Source organism: Ambystoma mexicanum, chromosome 6p (assembly GCF_040938575.1).
Source record: "Ambystoma mexicanum isolate Mex_15411 chromosome 6p, UKY_AmexF1_1, whole genome shotgun sequence".
NCBI classification, from domain to species: Eukaryota; Metazoa; Chordata; class Amphibia; order Caudata; family Ambystomatidae; genus Ambystoma; species Ambystoma mexicanum.
Window position 1 is genome coordinate 911,969,360 of NC_090935.1, and position 14,185 is coordinate 911,983,544.

The 14,185-nt window shown below is 42.8% G+C and overlaps 1 protein-coding gene across 2 annotated transcripts in view; it reads left to right on the top strand.

Moving 5' to 3' along the window:
* AP3S1 (adaptor related protein complex 3 subunit sigma 1) overlaps nucleotides 1-14,185 on the top strand; it is a 223,113-nt gene that overhangs the window by 145,590 nt on the left and 63,338 nt on the right. For both annotated transcript variants that reach the window (XM_069625534.1, XM_069625535.1), the window contains exons 4-5: nucleotides 625-696; nucleotides 11,295-11,402. In XM_069625534.1, coding sequence (XP_069481635.1) covers nucleotides 625-696; nucleotides 11,295-11,402 — 180 coding nt within the window. The remainder of the gene's footprint in view (nucleotides 1-624; nucleotides 697-11,294; nucleotides 11,403-14,185) is intronic.

Consider the following 14,185-nt stretch of genomic DNA (forward strand, 5'->3'; position numbering starts at 1 on the left):
CGACTTTTCTGAGGGTTTGTCTGACCTGACTTGAGGTGCTTGTACTATTGTCTCCAGGAACTAGGGAAAGGGGACAAATAACAATGGAAAGGGATTTCCAGATCCCTACCTTGGCTCACCTCCATTTTGTGACTATGAAAGGGAAGACTGGCTCCGAGATCAGAGCACAATCTCCCATAGCGAATTGCTGTCCCTTCAGGATACCTTTTTGAGGGTGACTTACTGTCACAGGCCTGCGGCTGTGTACTTCACGCGGTTATCATCCGTCTAATATGAGCGGTTCAGAAATATGGATTTGGACTACTCGGATGAGCAAATGTGTTTGAATCGAAATTTGGTGATGCATTTTCATAATACATAGTATGCAAATATCCGACGTCTTCTTGCTTGAAATGAATGGGCAAATGAAACGTGGCATGAATAGTGGAAAAGCCATGTTTATTCCAATTCTTCGCCATCCAAGTCCGGATTACTAAAATGTTTGACTTATTTGTTCACAGTGCGTTTCATGATCTGTGGCACACTTTCTATCTACAGTTACTATTACTTTACATGAATGTTATAAACCTACGTAAATGAGTACACTTGTTTTCATCCTTGAACGTTTTCCTCTTGTTCTTACAGGTATTCGTTGAAACATTAGACAAATGTTTTGAAAATGTCTGTGAGCTGGATTTAATTTTCCATGTGGACAAGGTACTGTGCTGAGCTGCGCTATCGATCGAACTAAACATTCGACCTGAAAAGAAACATGTGGTTGGCTGGGTATTTTACAGAGATGTTAACAATATCACCCTTGGGGTCAGCAGAATTCAAGCAGGGTATTTCAACTTTTCAACAGCATAACAGCCTCAGGAAGTGATTTCATTTATCCACAGATATAACATCTTGAGTTAGTAGAATCTTGAATTTTCAGATGTGACCACAGAGTTGCTAAGTAATCGGCTTTTTTTTTTTTTTTTAAATGTGCAGTTAGTTGAAGCCTTTGAGTAATGTTTTTTTCACAAAGTTTGTTTCCTTGCTTTGGGTGCATGGACTAACAGACCTCCTTTTTCCAGTCGGGATCCTTAGTTAATTTAGTTAATAAACCATTGCTTGTATGGCATTCTTGCACTTAAAAGAAAATTAAGTAGTAGGTGGCAGCTTTTCTCTCATTTTGTATGCCAACCACTGTGTGTTTTAAAACCAACCCTTCCATGAAGCGCATCATTTCTTTTAACAAATCTGGCTGCATTTTAAATATACAGAATTTCTCATTTGTAATAGTTTTTACATTTTAATGTAAGTATTTTATGAATTTACACTAAGATACAGCCATACATTGTGTGACATTATCCTTATTGACATACAGTTAATCTACCCCTTTTTAGAGATTACTTTACTATTCTCAAGCATATGTGAGGAAATCACTGGCTAGATGGAAGAGCGGGAAAGGATAATTGTACACCCAACTCTGTCGTTCTGGCAGATGTGAGCCAAAAACTGTTCGATATGATTGGCTTGATTTTTGGGACCCAGCCAAGTTCAAGGGTTAGCCCTGAAAGAAGTGGAGGCTACAGGAAATTGACACGTTGCAAGCTAGTCGAAAGATGATCCTGACGGGAGATGGCAGTAGCCTATTGCCATCAGGTTTTGGTCCTTGGCTGGTAGAGGGACATCTGGGATGGAGATTTTGCTTGTTTCTGTTGGCAGAAACCTTTCCCATGAGCTACCATGTTATGTTTGGGATGATTCACGTCACTCAGTTCTTTTTACCATGGACTCCATCAGGGGTGATGGCCAGATGTGTGCCAATGGACTTTGCAAAAAGGTTGTAGCTTTCTATTGTTCCACGTATGCAGCTCTCTCTGGCTTTGGTCATGATCTGATTCCAAGGGGAGAAGAGTGACTTGAAAGGTTACCAAGACCCCACAGGCATGTTATTATTATTGTATTTATTGAGCGTGGACCTGGCTTCAAGAAGCAACAGTGCGCTTTACTGAGGTATACAAAAGTACAGATGCATAACAAAGAATTTTTCAGAGGTAACAGATATACAGTGGGCCAGGGCTAGGATACAGAGGTGCACAGCTGTACAGTGTGGTGGGGAGGAGAGTGGCAGACAGCGTCTAGCTAGTCGGGTGATGCGGGGGGCAACATGATAGCCTAGGTGTTAAGGCGGAGAGAGACTTCCAAAATCTGCTTAACGCACTAAGCTTGACTTGAAAAGATAGTGCTGGAGTAAACAATGACCTCTGGGCATATGTCTGCATGGGAGACTATGGAGCCTCCTCCCAGGCACAGACAATCTAGAGGAGCCACTGTATGCCGACATATGCCCAGAGATTAGTGTTTGCTTGAGCACATTTCCTTTTCAAGTCAAGCTTAGTGCATTATGCAGATTTCCATAACTAATTGTAAGAAGATTGACATTAAAGACCATGCAGGTGATTGATGTTTTTCGTTTCTCTTCTGAAAAATAACCAGTCATTTTAGTCTCCTCCACAGCCATTTGCAATCCAGCAAGCATAAACAGTTTGTTTTCCAAAAGGTCACTCTTTGAACCTGGTCAAATCAATTCACTTTGTTGTAGAGCTGAGCATAACGAGTAGCAACGTTGTACCCTTCTCGTCTGCTTGTCTGAAACAATGTAGCAAACATAAAAAAGACAAAGAACCCAGAGAGAATCCAGCGCAGAGGCGAGCCTTTGACGAAGCATCCAGAAGGACTGGAGCCGTGCAGTACCGCAGAGCCTGCGGTAGCACAAGAAGCAGACAACGAAGGACCACCGGAGGACCGTGCAGTGGAAGAGCTGCTGCAGAGATGGTGGCAGAAAAGCAGTCTCCACTGTGGCGTGATCACGCTGAAGCTGCGGTGGCCTGCTGACTAACAGACAACAGAATCCTGTCCAGGAACAAAGCCTCAAGTCTGTGTCTAGACAAAATTACTACTGAGGCTGGTTGCAGTGGAGGGTCTGTCGGAGCAATACCCACATTGAGAAGAGAACCAGAGATTAATGGACGAGCCGTCCGAGCGGCCCTTGCAAGTCGAAGAGAGAAGCAGACTTGGGAGAGCTGCCTGTGGAGATGCCAACCCCAGGGAGCAGACCCAATGAAGATACAAAATAGCGGTTTTGCTCGGGGAAGGATAAGAAGGCTGGAACTAAAAAGTAAAATGCAGAATGGTTACGGAAACCCAAGAAACCAGAATTGAACAGTATTCAATATAACGCAGCAACAGGGTCTGGAGAGCCCCTTTGAAGTAATAAGTGGGAACGAACCACAAGGGTTCAAATCTATGAAACGCAAGTATATAGAGACCCGTACAATTGGACTGAAAAGGGAGATGAGAAGAATCCCTTGAATAAACAGAACTTTACATTTAAACCATTGTCAAGAATTGATACAGTTCACGAGTAGTGTTTAGGGGTGAATTATAGAACTTTGTTGTGTGATAACAGATGAAGACCGTTTCTTCATGAAGATCAAATCTCAGATACATCACATTTTTTACAGTATCTAGATGCTGGTCCCCTACAAACCATTGAAATATTTTCAGAGCTCTTTTAGTAGAATAAATGAGCACCTTAGATTTAGAGCCATTAATCCGGAGGTTATTACCCCTCGCATGTTAAAAAAAACAGACCCAATTTTCGTTGTAGCCCCAACGGGGTGGGGGTCAAAGAGGAGAATATCATCTGCATAGGCAAACTAATGCTTCCTCATTTGACCCCCACCTCCCAGGTAGCAAATTTGTCCGATTCCATAACTCCTCCAAGTCAGCCAAGTAAAGATCAAAAAGTAGTGGGGCAAGCAAGCAGTGCTGGCGTAGACAAACAAAGGATCACCTTCTTGCCAAATGACGGTATATCATGGTTATCGCGGTATAGCAGGTGGAGTTAACTAATCTTAATATTTTCTTAAAGGTCATAAAATTGTCGGCATTTTGAAACTTGTCTCTGCGCATTTTTAGCTGATCCTCCAGGAATCTAAGGCGGCTGCAGATTTGGTCTTTCATGGCGTTCACTTGTTGATCATCTTGAATGAAAGAGTGACTAGTGGAAGTGTTAAAATGCACATTTTGAGCAATGAGCTTGCTGCTTAGTCACAGGTCATCACTTTGAAAATCGGCCTCGACCTGCATAAATTTAGAACCACATGGCATGGGCATCATGACCCCTCGCTGCGATCAGCCATGAAAGTTTGTTTTGATAACGCTTTATCCCATTAAAAGGAGAAAAGTCACTAATGTGAGGTCTGAAAGCCCATGTAATTGTTTCTTTTGTCAAAATGTCATAGCCAACACACCCTCACCGAAAGGGTACATATTGATCAAATCTCTATAGCTTGTATACCATCTGTCTGGTGTATTATAAAGGTCTGATGTTGGAGTCGCCACTGACCATGTAATCCCAACAGGACAGCGTTCAGTGGGCGCTGTTGATTTCTTTCTTGATTCTTGTAATAGATGTTCATTTATCTTCTTAAAGATAGTGGCACAAAAGTTTGAGTTAAATGCATATCGGCACAAATATGGCCTGGGCCACCACCACCGCACCACAGCCCCATCATTACCATTTTTCCCAGGTCTGAGCGCATTAGGACCCTTGTCATGTGAGTTGAGACGAAGGAATGCTTTCATGGGTGGTGTCACAAATGGAGGATAGACCTGAGAAATATCTCGCCCCCATTGCTCTGGATATTTCATATTAAATGTAGAATATGTCCTGCCTGCTTGAGTCCAGTGCCATATGCAGAAGGCGGGTGAAGGATCAAGCGAAGCAACAACTCTAAGTCCCAATGTGCAAATCTACATGGAGGACAGTGTGGGGCATGGGGCGGCTTAATTTATATACTAGCCCAAAGCACTGATGGGCCCATTGTTCATACAGTCTACAGTGAACTATTTTTGTGGATATGCATCAGAAGGGCATCCAGTTCATTCCCCCCTTTGAATTCTGGGATGTGTAGTTCCCCATCTTTCAAATTGGTGGGAAAATTACAAATCGGCGGATCTTTAACCCAACTCTACTGATCACAGAGAAAGAGCGGTCGCAGCATCAAAGCTGTGTTTGCTAATGTGGCCTCACTTTCCTATGCTCTTGTCTGCCAAACAAAGCCCCCTTGGCAGATGCCACATCCCACAGTGCAAGATCCAGACTGTGCAGCACTTACTTACTGCAGCCTTTCCAAATCAGATTGAAAACCTCACTTAATAGCTGCAGGCCCTAAAACGGTATACCGGTATAAAAGACGTGACGGTTATTATAGTTCAATTAAGTTGTTCATGGTATCTATAACGGTTACACCCCTAGTATTAATGGCCCTGGTTACATACCCTCTTGATTTAGCCGCACTCAGATTTTAGTTTCTTTATATAACAATACAAATAAGACAAAAAAAAACACCTCTTTTCCGGCAAAAGCCATCTGCAAAGCTTCCACCATAAATGAGATCTATCTACTCTATCAAATGCGCTTGACAAATCCAAGCTTGTAATATAGATGGGCAGCGCCCCAGGATTTTCTTTTATTGTGCACTTAAGTGGGTAAGTATCATACCCGTTCAGTGAAGTACCAAGTCCTGATCGAAGAAACACCTGAAATGTGGAAAGGATGTTTAATCATCAACCCACCCGTTTAGTTCTTCTAAAATGAGCACTGCAAACACTTTTAGCATAACCTGGCTATCCAAGTATGTTTCAGCTTTTAAAAATGTAATTTGATTTTTACATGACTGTAACATCTTTTTGATTTGATAATCTAACGAATTGGGGCCATTTATTTTCAATAATTATCTTAATAGGTATATTTTTCTTTATTCACATGCATAACTATGTTTATTTTTATTTATTTGTAGTGCCTGTAGAGTCTGTCACGCTGCCTCTCCCATCCCTGCATTCTATTGTTGCTTTTTCACTCCTATATCTCGCTATATCGGTTGATATAACTCCTTCCTCTCTCATGTCACTACTCAGGTTATATCTGTTTTCATTTTCTTGGTTGTGGTTGCTACTCCTTCAGATTATCTTTCTTGCACTGTCTTTTATGTTATTGGCCTGCCCTTCTCTAGTCTTGTTTTTCTATTTCCATCTCTCCCCAACTGCTGTTGAACTGTTTATTTTACTGTCACCAAATGTCTTTATTGCTCTGCTTCTATCCCTCACTCCTATTGTGTGTTTGTCCTATTATTAACTTGTTTCCCTTCTCACTTTCTTTGTTTGCCCTATCATGTAGCTCATTGCTCTCTTCCTGTAGCTCAAATTCGTGTCTTGGATATTTTAGTATGTTCTCTGCCTATTCGTCCCCCACCTCCCTGCAACATCTTTGTTCTTCTGTATGCCGAGTTGCTCTTTCTCTCCTGTTTTTCGGTTTCTCTTTTAGCATAGCACCCATAAATATCCAGGTAGCTAAAAATGCCTTTTTTTAATTTAAAAATCTAGTACATCTTTACCATTGGGTGTTCCTTTTTAGATGTGTGCAAAACATCTTTTGACCATTAGGCTGGGAATTATAGGGTTAGAAGTCTGTCTATCCAGATGCAACACTTGCTTGAATACAGATGCTTTGCCAACACTGTATGCCATTACAAGTACAAGAGACCATATGAGATGTGTGTGTTCTGAGCCATCACAGGTGTAGCAGACCTGATGAGATGCGTTATGAGCCATTACAAGTAGAGCATCCGGGATGAAATGTGTGTTCTGAATCGCTGAACATTTAGTAGTCCTTTTGATAAATAAATCGGAAGTTAAGTCAACTGTGTTAAAATGTAATGTTACCTGCATCTTAAATGCAGACTCATTAAATCACCTATTAAAAGGATTTGAAATTACAGGCCACAAAATAATCTCTGCAGCAGGGTTATTGACCCACTGAGCTGCCTTTCCCAACAGTCTGACACTGAAAGGAACATAGGGTTAGGGCACTGGCAGTTCCGAAGCTTGCCTGACATACATGGCTTGTCAAAATCTCTAAGCCTGTTTGGTCTATCCTATATTAGTCAGGAGATTCATAACGAGGCCTTGAAATGTGCTAGATGTTTGGCAGTGGGACACAGTAATCTGACATGGGAGAAGCAGAAGTTTTGAAAAGCTTAAGACCGAGTAGAGGGGATTGAAGTATATGACAGCAATGCCATATTCTCACACTGTTGGAGGTTGGTGGGAAGAGCTCAGACACTGTTCTTGCTCTGTACTTTAGCTCGCTACAGAAATTGCCAACACATGTTCGTGCCTTCTTAACAGCAGCTCTGTTAAGAAATTCACGTACTGTCCCAAAACATAGTCCTGTTAATAAATGTAGGCATAATGCAATCAGCCCTGCTGTGAATATTTGGCAATGTTCCATGACATGCGTACGGTATAGCAGCTCTGTTGATAATTTAGGCTACTTTGCCTGACTATATAGCAGTCCTGTTGAGAGGTACAGGTGTAATCTGTGCCACTGAAAATATATACAGCACTGCTTCTACCTGTGCCGATTATACCTGCTTCAGTGGGTGGCCAGAAAGGGAGTTAAAGTTCAGACCACATGCCTAGCTATGCAATCGGTGTGCTTCTGTGATGAAAAGATAACAAAGTATGAAATTCCCATGCTGCTGCAACTGCACTGCCTCTATTAAAGCCAATTAGCAGAAATGCAGCCCTAAAGCATAGTGAAAAGCATGTTCATGATTCAAGATGCTTTAATAAAACTGTAATATGCAAAATGCAGGCAGTTGAACAAAGTGAACAAAAAAAATTCCCTTTTACATTACTCAAAGTATTATCTTGATAGAATCATTAACAGAGGGGAGTGTTAACAAAATTAAACGGACCAGGACTCATCCCAGTTTCTTCTTCCAAGGAACTGTGTAGATTACTAAAGTAAAAAGTGAATTTGCAAGCTGCTGCTAGCCAGGCTGTCACCAGTGAGCTCCATGATTCATGGGGGTGCTGCCGTAAATAGCCTGTGTAAGTGGTACGCAAGGAAGAATTAGAAGGGCCGTATTGACAAGATTTCTGTGTGTAAAAAGGCCTCATACGCACCTTATCTGGAGGGCTGTGACCAGTAGCCCTTTTACATTCTCTCAAGGTGGATGGCGAGAATCCTTGTGGGTGTGGCGATCAAGGAGGAGTTATAGACCTCGCTGCAGCCAATTTCGGTTAAATATTTGGTTGCCCAAGGGTGGCATGTTCTGGTTGAGAGCTGTAGAATGGTGAGGGGGTCTGCAAATGCTACTAAGCATTGCCAGAGTTAACGTTATTTTACATTGTGGTTAAAAAGACGGCAGCAAGGTTCACAGAGTGAAAAATATTTGCCATACGAATGAAGTTCCTAGACAGTGTTTTGGTAGTAATGGGCTTTTTTCAGGTGTTGACTAACCATGGAGGATACAGTTTTGCCTCTCATTTCTTGGTGAGCACGGGCATTAACCAGTCTTATAATGCACCTCTGTGGTGTGTGTTCTCTTTCTCTGTCTGTCAGTCTCTCTCTCTCTCTCTTTGTGTACAAAATCCCGCAAACGCACAGAGCACAGTACTCAAGATCAATGTGTTCTCAGGATTTTGCCTGTATTCAGCATTTCTAGCTCCTTGCTGCTGGCATGCGCTGCGTTGCCCACCAGTGTGGAGCTAGAAATACAAAGTGCAAACAAAATCCCACGAACACACAAGAGGACACATGACATACAGCAGGGGGCTAAAGCTGTTTTTACATTCCACCTACAGCTAGGAAAGAAAAGACAGGTACTGTAGGAGAGTGTCCATGCCTTCCAAACCTGCAATTCACGCCAAGCCCCTCATACCTTCCTTGCTAGAGCCCAGCAAATGGTGACTTCTCCTTTGCTGCCGATTTAGGAGCCTGCATGTTATGATCATTTTTCACTGATGCCTTACTCAAGAGTATACATCTTTTTTTTTTATCTTCACTTTTGAAAGGGGGAGCATGCTTGTTTAGTACTGTATTACAAAACAGAAATTACTCGTATTCAATGAAAGGGCGTTAGATTTTTAGATTGCCATTAAAACCTTGTGCGTGCGCTTTGCCAGTTCTAGTTTAAATGTGATGTCCCGTTGCAATAACGTTGACAAACCTAATAAAGGGATACCTGTAACAAAGGTAACCTTAATAATGACACTTTTGTGTGCATTCATTGTTACATTAGTTGATTTTGCCGTAACCTCTGGCATTCGTGGATGGCATCTCGATTCTTTCATTTGAAATGGGCCCCTAGATTCGATTCTCCACCATCAAAAGTTATTTCTCCAACACGCCCTCAAGACCCCTCTGCAAGTAAACCCTCTCATATGGAACTACTCCCACCACAGGAACTATTCGCAGAATCGCAACCTGAATTATCCCTAGCTTTAGGCACCCCAGCCATTCATCTATGCATAAGACACGCACAAGCCAGGACGGCCGAATACCCTAAACTCCAGGTACACCCCCCACGGTACCAATACCACAGTACCTAACCTTTTGTTTCTACACTACCCACGACAACGTCTTTTCATTACCTCCACCCAATGAGTTTTGTAAAGTACCCCGTAGCACTAATACAGCTTTAAGATTAAACCACTTCTTAAGTATGCTCTGCCTATCATCAGACACTCGCCCAAGTACTCTACATGGCCCCATCTCTTATAACCCCAGCACTCTGGATAGCTCTTAAGTACACATCTCACTGAGCTACTCTGCTGCCCCACTCATAGGCCCTTATAACTAGTCACACATTGTCCGCTGCCTACAACCTCTGCTCGTCTCCCTCTGGAGCCTTTCTGTTGGGCAACTGCCCTTTCAAATGTATTCCACTCTTTTGCCCTCAAGTCACTCCTGGCCAGCATTTCCCCCCCCGCATGTGACCTACTTTCCTGTAATCCCACACTGTTCTTTAAAGTTGCCCCACTCACTGTAGTCTTCTTTATCCGGCCGCTGTCATGAAAATGTACTCAATTCGTGCCTTTTGCATAAGAATAAGGTGCTGTTGGGCATGCTTGGTTGTAGGCATGAACAATGTTTTCTGTCTTTTAGCAGTCACCAGCCAATTTTCAGTTGCTTTTCTTTTCCTGCATCCTCCCACTTTCAGCCCTCAGACTGTGATACATCTGTCCCCTAGTTGTGACAGATATACCCCTCAGATGAGGTGACTGGCATTGGTGTCAGCACAGTTGAAAAAAATGGACTCTTCCTCTCGGAACTTGAGAGCAGACTGTCATGATATCACTGATGGACAATTGTGACATTTTGCGTGCGCAGGTCTATAGTGTGTCTTTGGACTAACACAAGTGGGGATTTACAGTTCTGTGCATTCTTTGCTGGGCATACACGTTTTTTCTAATCATTCTTGTATGTTCACTGTGTGTCTTGGTTTCCCTTCAGAATTACTCATCTTCCAGATTTGTAATAGAGTCTTGCACTCCATATTTCACATCTTCCGCTGCCTTACAGCCCAGAAATGTAATGGGTAGAAGGTGTTGAATTAATCATAACCCTTTCCAGTGCTCTGGGTCACCTTCCACATCACAGCTTTGTAGACGGTCTTTTACATTGCAGTGGGGGAGCAGCCTTATGGACATTTTTAGTCTGGGCTATTTATGTGTCGCAAGCAACACCTATAAGCCAAAACTATTACATTGGAGTACAGATAGGGAGGAATGATATGAGGAGGCATACATAGTCTATAGGTCTTGTTTGGAGTACATATACGGAAACATGCCACATGAGGAGGGACACAAAGTTTTTAGTGTATTTGCCCACCCATTGACTCTGCATGCTAATCCCTATGGCCATCCCCACCTAGTTCCTACCAGCCTTACCATCAAACTTTGTGCTCAAAGTGACTGTCGATCTTTTTTTCAAAGCGGACATGTGGGAGTTAATGGCTTATTTTGGAGTTGTAAACCCACTCATGGTGTAATAAAACCAGGTCTGCTTCAGCCACCCAATTTATGAGCACCGCGCGTCCTTCTCTGGAGTCTTGTTAGAAACATTGCCAAACACCAATACTTTTAACTACTGTGCGTATTTTTCAGGTAACAAAAGCCCAAACTATTGGCATTGGCAATGCTTGTTATGAACATGTGCCCTAAACCCTTGAGAGGAGAGGACAATGCAAGATCTCCTTATGCCCATGATGGCCGTGCAGTTTTTGATTCTAAAAGGTTGACAAAGTAGTTTCCAATACTCTGCCCCCTTGTTCGCAAGTGGAGGAACCATAAGAAATGTAAAATGTAGTAAACTAGTGAACTATGCCTGCTTTACACATCTGCAGTACCGTGTTATCTTCTACATTGTCATTTGCTCTCCTTCCTCTCTTTCTGTTTTTCTGTCTTAGGTGCACAATATTTTGGCAGAAATGGTAATGGGAGGAATGGTTTTAGAGACAAATATGAATGAAATTGTCACACAAATCGATGCTCAGAACAAACTGGAGAAGTCCGAGGTAAGTCGTAGTCTTTAGTAGTCGTAGACCTCTCCAAGCATGCTTGTAAAATCTGCATGTTCTAAAACATGTTTGTCCTGCAAACCCAAATGAAACACAGCCGATTTACACATTGACTTGAGAACTGTTTGTTAGCATGTGCAACAGTTTGGCATGTCTGAGAGTACATTGAATATTGGATTACACTACAAATATATAACTTTTGTGATATTAAGCTGCACTTATAGGCAACTACTCCCCCAGTAACATCCCAACTTGCCAAGATTTCTCAGTGCCACCCAATGACCAAATAATTTTGAGAATGTGTTTGAGTTAGCCATTTCAGGCTAGTTGATGACGGTGACTATAAACTAATTTTCTGTTGGACTTTCTATAGAGATAATTGCAAATTAGAAAAAATATTTTGTGGATCCATTTTATTATGAGTGAAGTGGAGGGGACAGTTATATTTTGTGAGAAGTGAAAACCTTAAGTGTAAAAGAATTGACATTATATATGCCTATAAAGTTGAAATAGAATGTGTGGTCCCTAGTTAAAAAGTTTGTGGTGTTTACTGTAACAGTTTCGGGTGTAACTTGCGCGAACCAAAGTTTAGATATTTGTATATGTTGTTATTTCAGACAGTTTCACCCAACCCCAAGTGGTTGACATCAATAGTGTTTTTGCTTCTAACTTACTACCTTTATGTATAAGCAAATGTGCCTATGGGTAGCGCTCGCCTCGTTGTGTGGCATCATGTTAACAGGGTAGCTATCAATTGCTAGGAACCATGTAAACAACATTCCTAGACTCTCAACCATTGGTCTAAGTGAGCTCTTCTACCCCAACAAGCTCCTCCCGTGGCCTGTATTACAGACAATTGAGCTCTGAAATAGTCGCCTTTATAGTTCTGTCAGGTGGTGTCCTTGTTCCACAAGAGGATCATGCTCTGTGTCCTCCTTGGCCACCTCATCTTCTATCCCCCTGGATAAGAGAAGCTTCTGGACGCCCTTGGAAAGAAGGTATAAGCTAACTCTTTTCTGAATTAATGGCAAGGTTTGGCTGCCAGTAGCTAATACGGCCCTATGGAAAGAGCTTGCAAGCTGAACCACCTTTCTTTTTTTTTACTGTTAACAGTTCCATACTTTTGATAACCATTTTTACCATTAATTTTGAAGTTAAAACCTACCTCTTAACCCAACAGCAGATACAGGTAAACTGAAATCTGCTTCACTGTACATTCACAAAGAGTGAATGGCAGCTCAGCCTGGATGAACTCGATCTGGTTTCATCTTAAGGTTCTGCTAACACTAAGAAGTTATCTCTCAACACCCCATCCCCCTGATTTTTTTTAATGAAAACGTGTCAAGTTGTTTTCAGGTTAAATGCTTAGATGTTAGTTTTTAAAGGTCCAGGCCATTTCTCATGACTGTATTTTGTTATGTTATCGGAACTTCTAAAGCGCACTTCACCCGGAGGCATCTTGGCACTGAGGAGGCAGGCAGAAAGGAGCGCAGTTAGAAAAGCAGGGTTTTTAATCCTCGACGAAAAGCGGGGTGATTTGAGATGTCACGTGAAGGATTGGGAAGGTCATTCCATGTTCTTGCAGCAGCGACAGAGAAAGCACGGCCACCCTTACGGGCCAGCTTGAACTTGAGTACAACCACCCACCGGGTGGTTAGGGAGCAAAGGGTGCTGGTGGGCTGATAGTGTGAATTTAATTTGCAGATATTCTGCTCCAGATCCATGAAATGCCCGGTGTACTATACACATAGACTTAAACACAATGCGCTGAGCAACATGGAGCCAATGGAGTTGTCGCAATAAGGGAGACATATGGGCTCCAAAAGGAGGGCGGATGATGGACCGGGCTGCAGCGTTTTGAAGCAGCTGCAGCCGACCAATCAGATAGGCAGGCTGCGCCAGATAAAGTGAGTTGCAGTAGTCCAGGACGCTAAGGACCAGGGCTGCCAGAACCGGCGCCTCACTGGCAGAGGGAATAAAAGGGAGGACATTTCGGAGAACCTTGAGTTTAAAGTGACCTGATTTGCAAACTGCTCCGACCTGCTCGTCCATGGTCATGGTGGCCGAGAAGCGCACTCCCATGTTCCTAAATGATGGGACGGGTAAAGGAAGAGGGCCAGAAATCAGCCGAGTGGTAGAACACGTGAGGGGTAGAAGTACCCACAACCAGGACTTCCGTTTTTGTGCCGTTTAGCTTGAGCCAGTTCAGCGTCATCCATAGTCCCAGTTCCTCCAGACACTTTTTCAGCCTGTAAACTGGTTCAGGTTTTGTTAGGTCCAGAAGGACCAGTATCTGGGTATCATCCGCGTATGAATAGAAGCAGAACCCATGAGACTCAATGAGGAACACTAGATATCTGATATAGATGTTGAACAGAATAGGGAAAAGCGCTGAGCCCTGAGGGACACCACAAGAGAGAGAGAGACAGGGGCAGAGCAAAAAGGGGGAAGCGAAACTGACTGAGAGCGATTAGTGAGAAAAGCTATGAACCATTTGAGGACTTGACCAGAAATTCCGGCTTCGGAAAGCCGTGAGATTCGAAGAGAGTGATTGACGGTGTCGAACGCAGCCGACGGGTCTAAAAGCAGGACTGCTCCGACACCGCCCTGATCAACAAGACGCATAAGGTCATCCATCACAGAGTTGAGAATGGATTCGGTACCTCTGCCAGGTCAGAAGCCAGATTGAAAGGAATCCAGAAACTGAGTGGATTCCAGAAATGTAGATAGTAATGGAGATACTAGTGCCTCCAAAACCTTCATCAGGAAAGGCAGGAGTG